Genomic DNA, 21,126 nt, shown 5'->3' on the forward strand with positions numbered 1-21,126 from the left:
ATTCCGTTTGATCCAGACATCATGAATATACTTATGCAGCATCTATATCTTTGAACTCCACCTGTACCCGAACAAATTGGTGCTATTGACTGTCATGCTCCTATTTAGTTTTCCCACAAGAGTAGATTCAATTTTTCATAAAGTGAAATCTTTTTGAGGAGAGAATATGCCTTATAAGAACTCTTTCATATATTTCCCCCAAAAGAGAAGCATAGGCCCAAGTACCACAGAGATATGTAAGAAAAAATAGTGGCAGTTATCTTCTAATCTAAACCTGTCCCCCACACACATACAGTTTTTTAAAAACATATATATCTTTTTCATATTTTCTTAGCTTATCTTGAGAGTTCTCAGCAAGTTTTTCCAATTATAAATGGTCAAAGAGTGAGATAAACAAATAATTTCTGAAAATACATGTTGTAGAGAGCAGTCAAAAAGATTGCTTTTATAGTAAATTCACAACATCAAAGCAGTAGTAGTAAATCATAACACAAGAGGATGGAAAAAAGATAACTAAAACAATATATCTGGTGTAAGATGTTTAATAAAAGCCACTACATAAGTCTTTGAATATTGGCAGATAAAATATTTATGCCTACAAAATCTGATCAAATTAAGAATATAAATTAACTTCTAAATTTTGTAGTAACTTCCTAAGGATGAGTTAAAGAAATTGTGGAAAATACTCAGAGATAAATATCTGTTTTTTTAAAAAATCACTTACCACCTTATCATCTCCAGGTGCTTCTGTGTTTGATATAATTAGATTTTGCTGGGCCAAATCTTCTGGAAAAGCTTTTTTATTTCTGGCACTAACAATTCCACATACTAAAGTTAGCAATATAGCTGAGTGAAAAACAAAAACAAAAGTTTAACATGCGTAGAATAAAATACTCATCTTTTATTTCTTATTACCTAAGATACACAAGAAGAAAAAAAGACACTGAACATGGTGTCCCACAGATGACCTTGGCCTTTCTAAAGTAATAGGCCATGATTTAGCTTACTTTTAAGATTTAAAGTAATTATATTTTGATTACAGCCCTCTTTAAGAGTTTGAATTCCACCCACCATTTAAGTATTTCAAATCATGAATTTTTAAAAAAGTAATGATATTTATTTAGACAAAGACTTTAAAGAGATTTACTGACTCACAAAAGAATGATTTGCCAATGTGAAAATATAACAAAACAGACTTCTCCCCCCACCACCGCCCACCCCAGAATAGAGTTATCTCCCCAGGTATCTTAATTAAACTTACTTTGTAATTTACATATTCAGAATTCTTATTCTACCTCATGTACAAAGCTGGAATATGTGATAATAAAACTAATAGCAACAGCAACCACAATTCTTTACAAGGTTCAGTAAGCCCTCATACCAAAGATTGCCAGCCTATAGCCCTGAATCCAGCTCACCATGCTGTGTATCACTCATGAGCTGTGGTTTTTATATTTTTAAATGACCGAAAAAATTCAAAAGAATAATAGTTTATTACATGTGAACACTATATGAAATTCAAATTTTAATGTCCATAAATCAAATTCTAATGGAACACAGTCTTGCCAGTGGTTTAAATATTTTCTATGGCTGCTCTCTTGCTACAAGAGCAAATGTGATTGGTTACAAGTGAAACCATACAGCCTGCAAAGTTTAAAATATATACTATCTGGGCCTTTACAGGGGCTTCCCCTGGTAGCTTAGATGGAAAAGAATCCACCTACAATGTGGGAGACCCAGGTTTAATCCCTGGGTCCGGAAGATCCCCTGGAGGAGAAAATGGAAAGTGGACCAACCCCAGTTACATTGTGGCCCCTTGTTACTTTTCTGGCTCCATTTCTTACTCCTCTTCCCTAATCCCTTACTCTCAAGCCACTTCAAGCTCTTGCCTTCCTTGATTTCTCCAAGCATTCCCTCACCTTAGGGCCTTTGAACTGACTTTACCCTCTGACCAAAAGCTCTTGGCTGATTCTTTCAAAAATCATCAAGGATAACCTTCTCACTTAGGCTGGCCCAACCATCTACTGAAAATGACCATCACTAACTTCAACCCCACCCTCACCCATACACACTCTACCACACTATAAACCCTAATTATTTGGCTCTATTTTTCTTCTCCAGGGTGTTTAATTTATTTATCACTTTACTGTCACAGGAAGACTTTGTTTTGGTTTGTTAATTTTCATCTGCTTTGCCCATTGATGAAACCCAAGCACCTAGACACTTCCAGTATATTAGTAGGTGCTCAACATATATTGGGCTTCCCTGATAGTTCAGTTGGTAAAGAATCCACCTGCAATGCAGGAGACCCTAGGTCAGTAAGATCCCCTGGACAAGGGATAGGCTACCCACTCCAGTATTCTTGGGCTTCCTTTGTGGCTCAGCTAGTAAGGAGAAAGGAAAGGCTACCTGCTCCAGTATTCTGGCCTGGAGAATTCCATGGACTGTATATGGGGTCGCAAAGAGTCAGACACGACTGAGTGACTTTCACTTTCTCTTTTCCAACATATATTAGTATTTATTTTGTTGAGTTGATGAAAAACAATGAACACATTGAAAATGTACCATGCACTGTTTTAAGCTCTTCATATGCATTAACTCACTGAATCTTCAGTGTTACCCCATAAAATAGCTATTATAAGGCTTTCCTGGTGGCTCAGTGGTAGAGAAGCCACCTGCCAATGCAGGAAACATGGGTTCAAACCCTGGTCCAGGAAGATCCCACATGCTGTGCGACAACCAAGCCCATGAGCCACAATTACTGAGCCCATGTTCTAGAGCCCATCAGTGACAACTACTGAGCCCACATGCCCCAGTTACTGAAGCCCATGCCCTCGAGCCCATGCTCCACAGCAAGAGAATACACGCAATGAGAAACCTGCGCACTGAACTAGAGAGTAGCCCCCACTCACTGCAACTTGAGAAAAATCCCCAGGCATGCAGCAATGAATACCCAGCACAGCCATAAATAAATAGATAAATAAAACTTGTTTAAAAATAAATAAGAAAATAAGCTACTACAGTCATCTCCTTTACAGAGGAGGAAACTGAAGCACAGTAAAAAGTAACTTGCCCCATATAACACGGCTTAAAAAAAATACAGCCGGAGTCCAAAACCAGACAGTCTGGTTCCAGAGTCTTACTCTTAACCACTTGTCATATCACAGAATAAAGGAACAACAGCTAAAATAGGCTGAAGGATTGGATCGAAATGAAAAGACAAGAAAAAACATGGCACCATTGGGAACTACACAACTGATGAGAAGGAGGTTAACAGAATTTAATAAAGCTGGTAGGGTACACCTAAGAAGAAATACTGCTGTGATTTGAACATCTCCCACAAATCTGTAACTGAAACGAAATGATGTAAAATGCAAGTGGCTTTTGGTGGACTTGCATGTGGCAGAAGTTTTTAGATTGTTTGATTTGACCTTAAAAGGGGTAGTACGAGGACCAAGAAATAAAAGCTACACCATGATGGGTTTGGCACGATCTAAGGAATTTTCAACGGTTCTGTCCCATTATGAAGTCTCTGATCTCAAAAAGGATCTTGCTACCTCTCACAGAAAGAGGCAATCCGAACTCAGAAAATAACACAAAAAAGAATTTGTAAAGGGGACTCATGCCTGATGGATGGTTGGACAAGATTTCTTTTTAAAGACCTTTTCTTGCACTCATATTTATCTTTTATGTTGACATTGGGTAAGTAAAGGGACTTACAAAAAAGTAGTGCTATGCCCAGAAGTATGGCAAGGATCGCCCATTTGCCAAGTATCACGTCCGCGCTCCGTGCAGTGCCCCGGCATTGAACGGGGTTAGTACAATCACAGAGGTTCACTCTCAAGGTTTTTGTTGCAGATAGCCCTGCTCTGTCTTTTACAGCAACAGGAATGAAATATTCTTGAAATTGGGCATTTTTCTGATATGCAAGACGGGCAGCTGTATCTGAAAGAAAATAAAGGAATTATATTTTTAATGAACGTGGATTCCTCCTTTAAAATTTGTTCTACCACCTTTATTTTTTAAAGATATCATTCTCGGGGAACTACCTGCCACGTGAAAATGGATAAAGAAAGATGACAATCTTCAACCTTTTAAAGCACTAATACCACCGTATATATGTCACCCACTGTAACTTTTTCAAAGAGAGGCTTAAAGAAATAACTTGGCATTGCAGTGACCCAGTAGCATTTCAGCAATATTTAATACCCCCTTATCTCTTCCCTTATCAACAAGCTAATGACGCTAGATTGGCTCTTGACATACACTCTAAGCATTTCTCTAAAGTAGCAGGTTGCAATACTCATAAAAAATTAACACCAATAGTTATACATAACAGATGTCCTACGTTCATATTCTCTTATTTATTTACCTCCTGGTACCTGTCCACTGTCTTTAAGTATAAGACAATTTTTCAAACCACAACAGACCCTTGGTTAATAACGCCTTCCCTCTGGAAGTAATCTCAATACCAGAAAGCTAATGAACATCTCCCAGGCTAGGTAGGCTCACATCAACATGAATATAGTTATATCCTAACAACACAAATTTCTACAAACTGTAATATTTCCCCCATGATCTTGTTACCTTATTTCAATGATCTATATTCTCAACTGACCAAAAGCTCCACACACTTTCAATGGCAATGACAATCTTTTGGGTTTGTAATAAATGAAATGACAAAATACTGCAATGTACCTCCTGGAAGTGATCTGTAACGTTTAAGCATTTCTTAAATGCACTGTTAGAGCTATTAAGAACTTCAAAGATTTCTGGCTGTACCTCAGACCCAAAGCTCCCCAGAGGAATGTGAATTACCACTGAGGGTTATTTGGAACTTTTGCAGGATTATATTGTGCCGTAAGTAAAACCTTTCAAATCCCTCTCGTCCCTCAAGACCACAAGCTGAGTCGTATCTATGTCTCATTCATTCATATTAGTGCAGCAGCCTTTGACTTTTCTTGCCATTCAACTCTGTCCTCTTCAGATTACCCTCCTAATTGTTATCCCTGTCACTTCTTTAAAGACATAAATCCAATTCAGCATTGCCTTGCATGCACACTCTCAGTGCGTACCTGCTGTCACCAGCCATACAAAGGTCAGTCTGGCTGGTACAGAAGGCCCTTCACCACCAGATTCCATCCTTCCTCCTGCCCAGCTCTCGGCATTCCTACTAAAACCTTCTAAATGCCAATGCTTACTTATTGTCCTGGTACTTTCCTTCTTTTATGCATATTTGTTTATCAAACAGTTATTAAGGAGTTAGTATCTACTAAGCACTGGATTAGGTGCTGGAAATACACAGATGGGTTACGAATGTTCTGAGGAAGTCATGTATTAGAGCAGAAAGGTAAACAGATAATAATAAAACATGAAGATTATATGTAGACAGAATAGGTGGATAGTAGGTTCTTCATAAATATTATGAATTAATACCAAGCAAAGAAGTGGGCGGGCTTCCCTGATGGCTCAGTGGTAAAGAATCCCCCTGCCAAAGCAGCAGATGCAGAGTCAATCCTTCCTTCTCAGGAGGATCCCCTGGAGAAGGAAATGGCAACCCACACCAGTATTCTTGCTTGGGAAATTCCATGGACAGAGGATCCTTGCGAGCTGCAGTCCATGGGGCCACAAAAGAATCAGACATGACTCAGCAACTAATCAACAACAACAAAGAAGTGGGAAGGAGATATTCTAGGCAGAAGGAACAGCATATGCAACAGTCAAATTGCATGAAAGAGCACAGCATAGTAACAAAACAGTAGTGATCTATGGCTATAACATAGAAAACTGAAGCCTCTAGAAACTACCATTGTACAAGGTTGCACTGCAGGCTTCAATGGCTGGCCTCTATCCATAGTCTACCATGTTTCCTTCCAGAACATCACAGAGTGCTTATCCCATATACCAGATAGCTCATTTCCAGAGTTTGCTTACACTAAAATTTAAGGTGCCCATCTTCTGTTTCTTCTTCATCTTACTGTAGTTACTTCAAAAACACAGCAAAAGCAATTTGTTTTAATAATAAGTTGCCCCATAGTTTAACAAGGATTTTCGTCTTTGTTGTAAATGCAAATTACATAAAAATTATGAGTTTTGTTTTCATTTTATGTATTAATATAATATATAACACAGGCCCCATACAATATTTGCAAAAGTTAAAGTTAGCCTTCTAAAATTTGTTCATCAGAATCCATTTTACATTATGCTTCATGTGAATAAAGCAGTAAATCCATCCTCAGTTATTTCAGAGCATACAAATCATTATTTTTCATAAAATACCATTAACTCTGGTGATCGTCCATAGTCTGTTGATTTCTGGAGAAGTGTTTGCCAAGCTGAAGTAAAATGGAGCACCGTTGATGGAACTGTCACGATCAATAGCTGAAATGTCAACATACTCCATGTTTGCTTTGCAAATGACTAGATAATCTTGAAGTATTTCTGGTGGATTATCATTTACATCCTCAATGCTAACTGCGAGGGTTCCAGTACATGATCTACCATCTAGGAAGAAAGAAAAAAAGTTGAGAGTAGTTCAGTTTTTTAAGGAAAAAAAAAAATCACCTCAATTCTAAATATGCATGGGCTTTTTAATTTTTTAAATTTTATTTATTTATTTATGGCTGTGCCAGGTCTTCATTGCTTGCATGTGGGCTTTCACTAGTTGTGGCAAGCCAAGGCCTCTCTCTAATTGCAGTGTGAGGGCTTCTCATTGCAGTGGATTCTCTGGCTGCCGAGCATGGACTCTGGGGTACATGGGCTTAGGAGTTGTGGCACACAGACTTAGTTGTCCCACAGCATGTGGGATCTTCCCAGACCAGTCCCCTGCATTGGCAGGCAGATTTTATTTTTATTTTTAAACACTGAGCCACCAGGAAAGCTCCTGGCTTTTTTTAAATAAATAAACTGATAATTAGACAAAATGGCAAATAAGAAGGTAGATGGATAAATGAAACCTGTAGAGCATCTAAAATGACTACTGTGCTGTTGATAGTATCAGATATAACTGCCCATAAACCTTTTACCAGAATTTTTACCAAAGAGTAAAAATAAATGTCTGAATTTCAAACTCTCTAGTTTCTTGGGTTCCTTTTGGTACAAATGTTAGAAAGAGTAAAGTGACCACAGAAAAGCTTTTCTAATCCTGGTACACATTTTAACCATCTAGGCAGATTTTTTTTTTTTAAATACATGATGTCCAGGCTCCCAGACCAGGGATTCTAATTCAGTTGGTCTAAGATAGTGTCTATACCTTGAAATTACTTTTAAACATCGCCAATTATTTTCATAGTTAGCCAGGGTTGAGAAATTCTGGGTTTCCTTAAGGAACAGAATGTAAAGAAAAAATCATTTTGACTCTATAGTCAGCTGAGCTATTTAATGATTTAATTTAAAAAGACATAAAGAGATCTAGAAGAGTCTGGTGAGACCATTTCCTCTAGTCCTAGACTTGAGTTTCACCTCTGCCCTCTGACACAGAAATCTATAAGCTTGTAAGGTTGCCATGCTAGGGGCACAAAGATAAAGAAGGCATGGTTTCATGTCACAGCAGTTTCACCTTGTCTTATGGTTAAAATAAATAGAAACAATCTTTAAAGTAAATTCTAAGAACTCTATTACTTGGTGGCTCTGATGGTGAAGAATCTGCCTGCAATACAAGAGACCTGGGTTTGATACCTGAGTTGAGAAGATCCCTTGGAGAAGGGAATGGCTACCCTGCCCAGTATTCTTGCCTGGAGAATCTCATGGATAGAGGAGCCTGGCAGGCTACAGTCCACGAGGTCACAAAGAGTAGGACATGACTAAGCAACTAAGACTTCACTTTCAGCGCAAGAATATGGGTTTCCCAGGTGGCGCAGAGGTAAAGAATCCTCCTGCCAATGCAGGAGATACAAGAGACTCAGGTTCGATCCCTGGGTCAGGAAGATGCCCTGGAGAAGGAAATGGCAACCCACTCCAGTATTCTTGCCTGGAAAATCCCACGGAGAGAGGAGCCTGGCCAGCTACAGTCCATAGCGTCCCAAGAGTAGGATAAGACTGAGCACACACACACAGACATAGCACAGGAGTAATTCTACCCAGAAATAACTGCAGTTTATTCTCTAACTCTTCTATAACATCCCAAATGAAAACTCATGTTTTACCTTGATCTATTGCCAGGACTGTAATGTTATACAACTCATTTTTGGGCATTATAACCTCCCTGTCCAAAGTTTTGGAAGTCTGTACTGAGCCTGAACCTTCATTAATGGTGATCCACTCCTTAGGATCATGCAATATTTTGTACCTGTTAATAAAAAATAAAAATGATTTTAGCACCATAAAATGCATTGATATATTAGCGTCTCAATCATTACAAATACATTGTAAGTATGTGGTTATAGATTTCTTTGTACCTTAAACCACTGGAACTTTTACTTTCAGGGTCATATGCCTCATAGCCATTGATCTTTGAACCCACGGCAGAGTTTTCTTTAATCTGTATATACTGGACTTCAGGGCTGCATTCAGGCCCTTCATCCTGATCCTTCACATGAACTGTAACCACAGCTCTGTTCATGGTTGTCATCCTGAGTGCAACATCTCTAGTAAATGGAGCTTCATTGGTCACTCCAATTTCCAGGACCACTTGATGGTTTTCTTCATAATTCAGTGGCTTTCAAAAAAGAAAAGGACAAGTATATCAACATCAGTGTAAAATACATTAGGTATTTCAAATAACAAGTGAACTTTTGCCACTATGAACAGTGCTGCATACATTCTGTGCTCCCATTTAACCAATATTGACTTTCATCCTTCGCTAAAGAGAGAGGTAATTTTTCACTACGATTTTAGCAAAAGAGGCCTGAAAATTGTGGAATCCAATTCCTAAAATATGTCTATAGCTCATTCTTACATAGGGAAAACATTCTGAACCTGAAGATAATACAAAAACAAGACAGAATTCTGGCCTTGTTTAGAAGACGAACTTAAGGGTCATCTGACTCATGGAGAATGTTTGACTTACTATTAATATTTTTCACTGACAAGGGCTCTTATAAAATTAGATGTTGACTTGAAACTGAGATGGTGCAGTGATTTTATCTCTGATAGAAACCATATTTCAAATGCATGTTTGAATTGTCCTGTAAGGCATACAACTAAGCAATCTTTATTTAAGCTTTTCCTTCTATCAAAATCCACGCAGGTTCTCATTTCTTCTTAGAAATCTGCTTTGGTTTTTTGCCAATTCCTTCTTTGTTGAATAAAATTTTTACCCCTGTTCATCATCTACTTGCATGAAAATTTTATCTTTGACAATCTGAGAATTATACTTTGGTATCACTTGTAGTTTATCCAAAGAAATTCTCACAGTGAAAATGCAGAGGAGCTGGTGCTTGCACTAAAGAACTCACCTGCCAATGCAAGAGATGTAAGAGACACAGGTTCAATCCCTGTGTTGGAAAGATCCCCTGGAAGAGGGCATGGCAACCCACTCTAGTATTCTTGCGTGGAGAATCACATGGACAGAGGAGCCTGGAGGGCTATGTTCCATAGGGTGGCAAAAGAGTCAGACGCAACTGAAGCAACTTAGCATGCACACACCCAAGAAAAATATATGTGCTAATTGGCACTATTATTATCATCATCCCCATTTTACAAAGCAGGAAAAAGAGAAGAGGAAATAAATTGGTTTTCCCATGGCCAAAAGAAACTCTTGCGCTAGAGTTTGAAGCCATGTAGTCTGGTTTGAGTCAGTATTCCTAACCACACGACTACAATTACGCTTAACTGATTCACCAGCCTCTGAAATCTTTTGAGCCAATTCTTTAATTACAGCTGATTTTTTATACAGCGAATCAAGCTAAATCTAGAAAACACTATTTTACTGTACTGAAAAACTAAAGCATTTTCTTTTTTATCGAAGTATAGCTGATTTATAGTGTTGTATTAATTTCTGCTATACAGCAAAGTGATTCAGTTATACATATGCATTGTTTTTTATATTCTTTCCCACAGTGGTTTATCTCAGAATGTTGACTATTATTCCCTGTTTTATACAGTAAGACTTTGTTGTGTATCCATTCTATATGTGATAATTTGCATCTACTAACCTCAAACTCCAGTCCATCTTTCCTCTTCTCCTCCTCCCCCTTGGCAATCACATTTGTTCTCTACATTAGAACAATTTTTCTTTGATTCTCTTTCTGCTTATTAAATAATCACTGGCTAAATATTAAACAAAATCAAAACTGAAGAGCAAAATTTTTCGTTTAAACCTTTCTCCACTTCTGAGTATTATCAAGTTGAGATACTAATGTGCTGTGCTTTGTTGCTTCAGTCATGTCTGATTCTGCGACACTATGGACCATAGCCCACCAGGCTTCTGTCTTTTACATCTCCTGGATTGGCAGGCAGGTTCTTTACCACTAGCACCACCTGGGAAGCATACCAATACTAATCCAATAAGAAGTCAAAAAAATTTCTGAAGCTTAGAATCTGCAAAATGCATGTGAAACTCTTTTTGACTCTTTTATTAAAAGCTCAGAAAATGTATCACCAAGAGATAAAAAAGGATTGACATCTGTTTATTTGTTGCTAATGAGCACTATCTCACAAATTACATGTATTGTTATGGTCATGCTGAGAGTTAGAGCATCTGCTGGTGATGAGAAATGGATAGAAATTTAGAAAACAGCTGCTGCCCTGGAGAGAGTGCAGTTTGTTTGATCTAGAGTCACTTGCTATAAGCCCTAGAGTTTCTTTATGTAATTTTTAAGGCTCAAGCTAGATATTGCCTTAGTGGTTTAAACTGTCCAAAATTAGAAATCTGGTGAGATGAAACAATGATTATTGAAGAATTATGAATTCTCCTCAACCACAGGGTATCTTTTAGTTTCATCAACTGAAAAAAATTGTCCAAAAATATTCCATAATATCCCTTACCTACACTAAGATGCTAACAACTCCCTAGAAAATGTAATGTGAAGATGGAACTAAAGATGCTCTATGTTAAAATGATCAAGGGGAAAAAGTCACAAAGTTGAAAGAATAACAGTGAATATTAGTATTAAATATGTTGTTAAAACAACTATAATTCAGCTGGGAAAAATATGACCAAGCGGTAGAAGGGGGCAACAGAGGATGAGATGGTTGGATGGCATCACTGACTAATGGACATGAGTTTGAGTCAACTCCGGGAGACAGTGAAGGACAGGGAAGCCTGGCATGTAGTTCACGGTGTCACAAAGAGTCAGACATGACTTAGCCAATGAACAACAACAAGCTTGAGTCAAAGAAACATAGACTCAGATTTTGTCTCTACTACATCCAAGCTGTGTCACTTTGTGTAGGTTTCTTAATGTATCTAAGACTAAGTCTTCTCTTCTGTACAGTTCTCAGAATGACATTTAACACTAGTGCACACAGTAAGTGCTCTAAACTACAAGACAATTTTCTTTCTTGTTCTGGGTTAAGAACACAAAACCAAGGGTCTTTCCCGAAAGACCTTTTTCTGCCCTCATAACATGGATCCTAGAATGTAGTAGTGCAACCAACAGTACAATATATAGAACAAAGAGTATGTTTATTCAGTGCTGTTTGAGGTAATACTATATCTCATCCTCGATATCACCTTTTAAAAAGATCAACTACACCCAGGCTTATATTCAAAAAAGAAAGAGTGAGAACAATATGAGCTTATAAATTGTATCATTTAACTATTGTTAAAGGAATTGGAAATATTTATCCTAGACAAGGTACATCTCAAAGGACATAAAAGCCTTTTCAAAGCATTATACCTTTTCTGTAAAGCTTTAGATATAAAACCTGGTCCAAGACATGGGTTACAGAGAGAATAATTTAGACACAGTATAAATAAGACCTTCTGAGGATCAGAGCTCTCCAGACATGGAGTAAGCTGCCAGTGGAAATGTGGAGATCCTTAATAATTGAGAATGTTCAAGCATAAGTAGGTGCCTAATAACTGATAACAAAATTATAGAAGAAAGACAGCATGAAAGCAGAACTGCTGGACTAAATAGATTAAGTTCTCTTGCAACTTGTAAAGTGTATAATCTGAAACCATTTAATTGATTAAACAACTAATTGATTAAAACTTAACTTGTCTCTTCAATATTCACAAATCAATGTGATATATCACATTAACAAATTGAAAGATAAAAACCACATGATTATCTCAATAGATGCAGAGAAAGCTTTTGACAAAATTCAACATCCATTTATGATATATAAAAAAAAAAACCTCAGAAAGCAGGCATAGAAGGAAGATACCTCAACATAATAAAAGCCATATGTGATAAACCCATGGCAAACATTATCCTTAATGGTGAAAAATTGAAAGCATTTCCCCTAAAGTCAGGAACAAGACAAGGATGCCCACTCTCACCACTACTATTCAACATAGTTTTGGAAGTTTTAGCCACAGCAATCAGAGAAGAAAAAGAAATAAAAGGAATCTATATTGGAAAAGAAGAAGTAAAACTCTCGCTGTGTGCAGATGACATGATCCTCTACGTAGAAAACCCTAAAGACTCCACCAGATAATTACTAGAGCTAATCAGTGAATATAGTAAAGTTGCAGGATATAAAATTAACACACAGAAATCCCTTGCATTCCTATACACCAGCAATGAGAAAACAGAAAGAGAAATTAAGGAAACAACTGCATTCACCATTGCAATGAAAAGAATAAAATACTTAGGAATGAAGCTACCTAAAGAAACAAAAGACCTATATATAGAAAACTATAAAACACTGGTGAAAGAAATCAGAGGACACAAATAGATGGAGAAATATACCATGTTCAGTGATTGGAAGAATCAATATAGTGAAAATGAGTATACTGCCAAAGCAATCTATAGATTCAATGCAATCCCTATCAAGCTACCAACGGTATTTTTTTCAGAGAACTAGAACAAATAATTGCACAATTTGTATGAAAATACAAAAAAACCTTGAATAGCCAAAGCAATCTTGAGAAAGAAGAATGGAACTGGAGGAATCAATCTGTCTGACTTCAGGCTCTACTACAAATCTACAGTCAGCAAGACAGTCTGGTACTGGCACAAAGACAGAAATATAGATCAATGGAACAAAATAGAAAGCCCAGAGATAAATCCACACACCTATGGACACCTTATCTTTGACAAAAGAGGCAAGAATATACAATGGAGAAAAGACAATCTCTTTAACAAGTGGTGCTGGGAAAACTGGTCAACCACTTGTAAAAGAATGAAACTAGAACACTTTCTAACACCATACACAAAAATAAACTCAAAATGGATCAAAGATCTAAATGTAAGACCAGAAACTATAAAACTCCTAGAGGAAAACATATTCAAAACACTCTCTGATGTAAATCATAGCAAGATCCTCTATGACCCACCTCCCAGAGTAATGGAAATAAAAGCAAAAATAAACAAATGGGACCTAATCAAAATTAAAAGCTTTTGCACAATGAAGGAAACTATAAGCAAGGTGAAAAGACAGCCTTCAGAATGGGAGAAAATAGCAAATGAAGCAACTGACAAAGAATTAATCTCAAAAATATACAAGCAACTCATGCAGCTCAATTCCAGAAAAATAAGCAATTCAATCAAAAAATGGGCCAAAGAAGAAGACATACAGATGGCTAACATCACTCAAAGATGCTCAACATCACTCATTATCAGAGAAATGCAAATCAAAACCACAATGAGGTACCATCTCACGCCAGTCAGAATGGCTGCTATAAAAAGTCTACAAACAATAAATGCTGGAGAGGGTGTGGAGAAAAGGGAACCCTCTTACACTGTTGGTGGGAATGCAAACTAGTACAGCCACTATGCACTGGAAAAGACTCTGATGCTGGGAGGGATTGGGGACAGGAGGAAAAGGGGACAACAGAGGATGAGATGGCTGGATGGCATCACCGACTTGATGGACATGAGTTTGAGTGAACTCCGGGAGATGGTGATGGACAGGGAGGCCTGGTGTGCTGGGATTCATGGGGTCACAAAGAGTCAGACACGACTGAGTGACTGAACTGAACTGAACAGCCACTATGGAGAACAGTGTGGAGATTCCTTAAAAAACTGAAAATAGAACTGCCATATGACCCAGCAATCCCACTGCTGGGCATACACACCAAAGAAACCAGAGTTGAAAGAGACACGTGTACCCCAATGTTCATCGCAGCACTGTTTACAATAGCCAGAACATGGAAGCAACCAAGATGTCCATCAGCGGATGAATGGATAAGAATGCTGTGGTACATATACACAATGGAACATTACTCAACTATTAAAAAGAATGCATTTGAATCAGTTCTAATGAGGTGGATGAAACTGGAGCCTATTATACGGAGTGAAGTAAGTCAGAAAGAAAAACACCAATACAGTATATTAATGCATATATATATGGAATTTAGAAAGATGGTAACTATATATGAGACAGCAAAAGAGACACAGATGTAAAGAACAGACTTTTGGACTCTGTGGGAGAAGGTGAGGGTGGGATGATTTGAGAGAATAGCATTGAAACATGTATAATATCATATGTGAAATAGATCGCCATCTAGGTTTGATGCATGAGACAGGGCACTCAGGGCTGGTGCAATGGGATGACCCTGAGGGATGGGATGTGGAGGGAGGTGGCAGGGGGGTTGAGGATGGGGAACACATGTACACCCATGGCTGATTCATATTAATGTATGGCAAAAACCATCACAATATTGTAAAGTAATTAGCCTCCAATTAAAATAAGTTAATTTTAAAAAATAAAAGTAAAAGAAAAAAAAATTAACTTGCCAAATTTTCAATTACTCATTATTTACTGTACCTTTACAACAAACAAAACACCTTCATTAGTTGCTTTGTCTGTAATGATTTTGAAATGTCCATTTTCATTGCCTTTTAAAATAGTAAAATTGGCTCTCCAATTGGCAGTGTTAATCAAATCCTTATCTTCTATAGGTATTCTTAGAATTTCCACGTTGACCGTGTTTTCCTCGACTGATGCTTCATACTGAAACAGAGTGAACTCATTAAAACCTTATCTTAGAAGGGAAACTTCTACAAAGAAAGTAAAACATGTCTTTCACTCCAAAGGTACTTGTTTTTAAAGCTTTTGCCTAGATTATTTCAAAACTTGAATCATGAAAGCATTGTTTTATTAAGGGTTACTTTTACATGAATGAAAAACTTTGATACAAATGAAAACTAATACTATAGCCTTTAACAAAAGAAAGATAATATAAATACCAATATGAATAAATAAAAGAGATTTATATGCCATATGTTTCATTTTATTGATAAAATAAGCATAGATACTTTGAAGAATGATAAATACTTTATTAATTCAGATTAAATTAAAAACAGCAATAGAGATCAATTTTGATGTTATCTACTTACAGCATTTTGTCTAAAAGTGGGCAAATTGTCATTTGAATCTTTAACTGTTATGAGGCAAGTTGCTGTACTCATCAATCCAAAAAACTGGCCATCCATATCTTGTACTTTCATTATCAATGAGTATTTGTCTGCAACCTGAAAACAAAAGAAATATGTTTTGAAAACCTTTGTTTAGATGTATAAAGGAAACCACAGTGGCACACACTTCTATTAATGTGTATCCATGCTTTTACTTGACTTCTCTATTTGTATATACCCAAAAGCATGGTAGCGGAGAAGGCAATGGCACCCCACTCCAGTACTTTTGCCGGGAAAATCCCATGGACGGAGGAGCCTGGTGGGCTGCAGTCCATGAGATCGCTAGAGTCGGGCACGACTGAGCGACTTCACTTTCACTTTTCACTTTCATGCATTGGAGAAGGAAATGGCAACCCACTCCAGTGTTCTTGCCTGGAGAATCCCAGGAACAGGGGAGCCTGGTGGGCTGCCGTCTGTGGGGTCGCACAGAGTCGGACACGACTGAAGTGACTTAGCAGCAGCAGCAGCAGCAAAAGCATGGTAGACAGGAAGAAAGCTGAAAGTAGGCAAAGCTTCAGTGACAAAGATCCATAGTAAGAAAGTAGATTTACATTTTAGGTTGCAGGTAATAGAAGGTTTTATGGGAGTTATATGGGGAGTAAAAAATAGGAACATTTGAGTTTTAGAAAGAATGTTTTTAAAGAAGGTTGAGCATAATTGGGAGGAACTGAGCTGAAATTCAAAGGAACCTGTTGAAGCCTCCTGAAACAGTCCAAAGCTGGGGCATTAGCAATAAGGACAAAAAGCAAGGGTGATAGGAAAGTTATTTATAAGTCAAAATGCAGTTTGACTTGAGAACAGATTGTATGCATAGTTAAGAGGGGTTAAAAGAAAGAGGGGTTGAGGATGCTGCTCTGGGGTCCTACTTAGATAGATGGGCAGACAGAGGTATCACCAACCAATACAGGAAGACAGTGGTTCCTTGAGGAGGAAAGTACTGGCAAGGTTGGCAAGGAGGAGTGAAAAAAAAATGAGTTTTTCCTGGTGTATACTGAATTCTATATTCCTGTGGGAAATCTAGTGGAAGCAGAGTGGCTTCCCTGATGGCTCAGTGGTAAAGAATATGCCTGTAATGCAAGAGACTCAGGAGATCCAGGTTCCGATCCCTGGGTCAGGAAGATCCCCAATCCCATGGACAGAGGAGGCTGGTGGGCTACAGTCCAAAGGATCACAAAGAGTCCGACATGACTGAGCATACACACAAGGGAAGTCTAAGGAGAAAGGTCCAGAAGATAGCTGAATAGATAGACCTATACTTAAGGGAAGCTCAAGGACTGAAATACCAATCTTGGGGTCAGCAGTAGCTGGACAGTGATTGAAATTACAGCAAGAATCAAATTTCCAGGGAGAGAGTGAGTGAAAGTCACTCAGTCATATCGGACTCATTGCAACCCCATGGGCTGTACAGTCTATGGAATTCTCCAGGCCAGAATACTGGAGTGGGTAGCCTTTCCCTTCTCCAGGGGATCTTCATAATCCAGGGATCGAACCCAGGTCTCCTGAATTGCAGGTGGATTCTTTACCAGCTGAGCCACAAGGGAAGCCCAAGAACACTGAAGTGGGTAACCTATCCCTTCTCCAGAGGATCTTCCTGCCCCAGGAATCGAACCAGGGTCTCCTGCATTGCAGGTGGATTCTTTACCAACTGAGTTATCAGGGGAGAGAATAAAGGATGAGAAAAGCAGAGGATGTAAGGAACACTAGTATTTCATGCTTAGGAAAAGTAAGAAGAATAAGCAAAGGACAGATGCTCAAAACAAAAGATCAGGGAAGCAGGAGGAGAACCAGAAATCCAAGAGAAGAGAGAGTTTTCATAATTGCCAGCAATAGAGCTTTAATAACCACTGGATTAGGCAGTTAGGTGATCACTGTTGACCTCTGAGATTGGAGTTTGCAGATAGTGTGCTGATGCTGAAATGGACTCACTGGTTTTGGCACAATCACCCCTGTTGCCTTCTCTTCATTTTACTCTTCTTTAGCCACTCCTTTTGTTCTTTTATTTTTATCATTTTCTATTTCCCTCTATCCCTTCCTTGGTCTTTATTTTACTCATCCTTCTTTTACAGTGGAAACTAACATTCCCATCCCAAACTATTCCTTCCAAAAGCTCTGGAACTCTCTGAGATCCTCCTCGAACTGAAGTTTCTTCATTTCCCTTTTTCATTTCTTTACTTCCTGCATTGTCCCCTACAACACATTTCATGGTTGTTACCCACAAAATCCTATTCGATTTTTTTTGATCAAGTGAGCAAATCTTGGGTTTGATCCCAAATCTGTATCTTACAAGCTGTGTAACCCTAATTTATTTATTTACTCTAAGTCTCATTTGTCAATATTGAAAAATTAGGAAAAATCCTTGTTTTCACTTGATTACCACATCCCACAGATACAAAAATATATTCAAAAAAAATTTCAAAAAAAAATATATATTCATATAATTCCCTTCAAACATTCCCATCTGTTATGACCATTGTGTGTTTTATCACATAGAATGTCATGATCCCACAAAAATAAAAATAATAATAAATAAAAGCTTTGTAATTTTTTTATTCTTTTTGATATGTTCTCACCATCCCTCCCTTTTGTTCTGGGATTAAATACCATTGATTTCTGTTTTAATATCTCTCCCAGTCATATCGATCCTTCCATTTATGTTATTCTAGTTTTAGTAGGTACCACTGAAGTGTTCCAATAAAGCTTCTTTGTACATGTGAAACTGATTGATCTGCTTTGGTCAATAATGCAAGACTCTGGATTAAATATGGGCTGATGAAATGTATAAGAGCAACAATGAAAGATCAGAAAATATAGTGCAGTAATTTGACCCGCGCAAGTCAATCCATCCTTCTGACTGTCACCTTTCTCCTCCATAGAGTGGGTGTAATCCCTATCTAATCCAACAAGGAAATTATCAAGATGAATTAAAATTATGCATAAAGAATTTGAGCATCAAGTGCTATACACATAACAATACACTATTAATATCATCCAAATAGTGCTGCAAATTTTGACAATCCATCTACTTTATCTTAACTAATCTTTTCCTGATTAAGTTGTTTTTTTTTTCTGTTGTTGTTTAGTCATTAAGTCGTGTCTGACTCTTTGCAACCCCATGGACTGTAGCTTGCCAGGTTACTCTGTCCAGGAAGAACATTGGAGCAGGTTGCCATTTCCTTCTCCAAGTACTTATCTATAATAACAGGATAGGGATCAGGGTATAATCTATACTCATGGAACAAGCAAGACTAATTGTCCTACATGAAAACTGAGCTGAAACACTGAGCTAGAACCAACTAGTCATACACAGAACTAAAACAATATTCAATAATATCAACTTTCATAAGTAATATCTTTTTTCTCACTCCTGAATACTAATTGATTTTTACTTCTATCTCTCATGGTTTCTCTTATATAAGGAAATAGAAATCATATTATAACAAGTCTTAATAATATAGCCAGGAATTCTTATTGCCTTATGCCTAAGTAAAATAAAATGAGAAACTCTTAATCCACCAGCTTCTCAGGTAGCTCAGTGGTAAAGAATCCACCTGCCAATACAGGAGACACGGGGGATGTAGGTTCAATCCCTGGGTCGGGAAGATCCCCTGGAGTAGGAAATGGCACCCCACTCCAGTATTCTTGCCTAGAAAATCCCATGGACTGAGGAGCCTGGTGGGCTACAGTCCATGGGGTCACAAAGAGTCAGACATGACTGGGCATGCACACATGCCTAATCCATAGGATAGCAAATTATAGTAAATGGGAGGTGGTGGGTTCAACCTCTAGTAAAATAATAAATCTATAGATTGCGAAAGTTACCTCTCTGTCCAAATAATGAGAGACTGTGGTGATCACACCTGTGCTGGGATGCACAGAAAACAGCCCAGGTGATCTTGGTGTCTGCTCCAAAATGCTGTACTTCAGACGCGTGTGCATCGTGTCTGGTTCGTCTCTGTCCGTGGCACAAACCACTCCCACAGTAGTACCTGCATGTTTGGTTTTTTTTTTAAGAAAAAGGGAGTCTTTTCAGAACTGCAAAATATGTTTAGGCGTAGCTACACTTCTCAAAGTCTAACACTGATAGTGGAAACTTCATTTAAGTTGTATTTCTTACTAGCAATATTCCATCTTTACATAGTACTGGTGAAGATGACTTCAACTTTATAACATGAAAAACTTTAATGCTAAGAATCAAGATTTACTTTGTCCACAGTTTAAACTATTTGAAAGTAAATTTACTAAAAAAATATAAATAGCATCCAAGAATAATTTCAACACGTATTCCCACATATTGAAATATGAAGAGATAAACCATATCTCTAAAGTAAATCAGATTTTTCAAAATCAAAGTTTTGAATAATAATTAATCAAGGCTGACTTGGAATATAATTGGATAGATGATCATGTTGACCTTTCACATTTCAGTCTCTCCTTTCTATGATTTTCTTTTTGCTAATTCTTGACTTGCCTCATTCTTTCACCAGATTAGTATCCAAACCCCATTGCTGCCAGCCCTACTTAATCTTATTTCATACTATTTACTATTTAGGGAGAATTTAAGTCAACTGTGGCTTCAGTTGGAACTACTGTATGGAAAGTATGAATATTGCCTTGGTAAAGGATTTCAGGTATCAAAGAGGACATACATATGGCATTTTAAAGTGTAAGAAGAGTGTTCCCATGAAATTATAATACATAAATCCACTTTACCTATAGCCTTGTATGTGAGCCTGGCCTGAGGAACAATATATAGACACATACAATCATATACATATATACATATGTTCATTGAAATTTTATATTCGAGGAAATAAAAGCAAGTAAAAGTATTAGTGCAAGGAAGTATTAATTTTAAATAATTTTGTCATTATATTTTTAAACCTTATATATGTGTATGTATTTGTGCTTAAATATACATATGTGTGTGTATATATATATATATATATATATATATGTAGCCTGCCAGGCTCCTCTGCCCATGGAATTCTCCAGGCAAGAATACTGGAATGCGTTGCCATTTCCTTCTCCAGTATGTATATAAATATAGATATAAATTTGTAGAGAATGTCCAAATACATATTTATAACTAACAAAAAGATTTTTGCAGTGGATCAGTATGAAGACATGAAGTAATAATCTTATTATAAGAAAATAAATTATCTTCTCATAGAAAACTATGTATAAGCTTTATAAGAGATAAATTTTCTTTCTGCAATTTCACTGACAGGAAGATATAAACACTATTTTAATTCTATGGATATAGAACACCTTTACTTATTACATAAAATCGTCCTAAAATCTTGACTTGGAAATTCTTTTCCACAAGTGTATACTTCAGTATTAGCTGAGCATCCTTTGCCCAAAGCATCTGTGTGTGAAATAAATTCAAGGAACACCTTTAGACTAATACAGCTTTAACTGGTCTGAACCTACTAGTGTGAGATGCTTAAAGTATCCTGGGTTAATCTGGGCATCAAAGTGTTTGTCCTCAATTTTTCTCTGTTACTACCAAAGAGAAAGAATGTTAGAGAAAGAATCTAAGACCAATCATCCCTCTTTGAAAATAGAAAAATGTAACAAAGTCATAGACTTGTGAGGTTAAAAACATTTTAAACATCTAACATAATTAAACTCATTTATAGATCAGAGAACTCAA

The 21,126-nt window shown here is 37.3% G+C and overlaps 2 protein-coding genes across 3 annotated transcripts in view; both read right to left on the reverse strand.

Moving 5' to 3' along the window:
• Positions 1-21,126, reverse strand: part of LOC120881168 (desmocollin-3) — a 50,851-nt gene that overhangs the window by 11,250 nt on the left and 18,475 nt on the right. For both annotated transcript variants that reach the window (XM_040264783.1, XM_040264784.1), the window contains exons 7-14: positions 19,290-19,456; positions 15,393-15,527; positions 14,821-15,006; positions 8,397-8,656; positions 8,145-8,287; positions 6,280-6,504; positions 3,721-3,945; positions 725-846 (exon numbers count right to left, since the gene is read on the reverse strand). In XM_040264783.1, coding sequence (XP_040120717.1) covers positions 725-846; positions 3,721-3,945; positions 6,280-6,504; positions 8,145-8,287; positions 8,397-8,656; positions 14,821-15,006; positions 15,393-15,527; positions 19,290-19,456 — 1,463 coding nt within the window. The remainder of the gene's footprint in view (positions 1-724; positions 847-3,720; positions 3,946-6,279; positions 6,505-8,144; positions 8,288-8,396; positions 8,657-14,820; positions 15,007-15,392; positions 15,528-19,289; positions 19,457-21,126) is intronic.
• Positions 1-21,126, reverse strand: part of DSC1 (desmocollin 1) — a 156,337-nt gene that overhangs the window by 10,414 nt on the left and 124,797 nt on the right. The gene's annotated exons all lie outside the window — the stretch shown is intronic.

Source organism: Oryx dammah, unplaced genomic scaffold (assembly GCF_014754425.2).
Source record: "Oryx dammah isolate SB20612 unplaced genomic scaffold, SCBI_Odam_1.1 HiC_scaffold_22, whole genome shotgun sequence".
In the NCBI taxonomy this organism is placed as follows: domain Eukaryota; kingdom Metazoa; phylum Chordata; class Mammalia; order Artiodactyla; family Bovidae; genus Oryx; species Oryx dammah.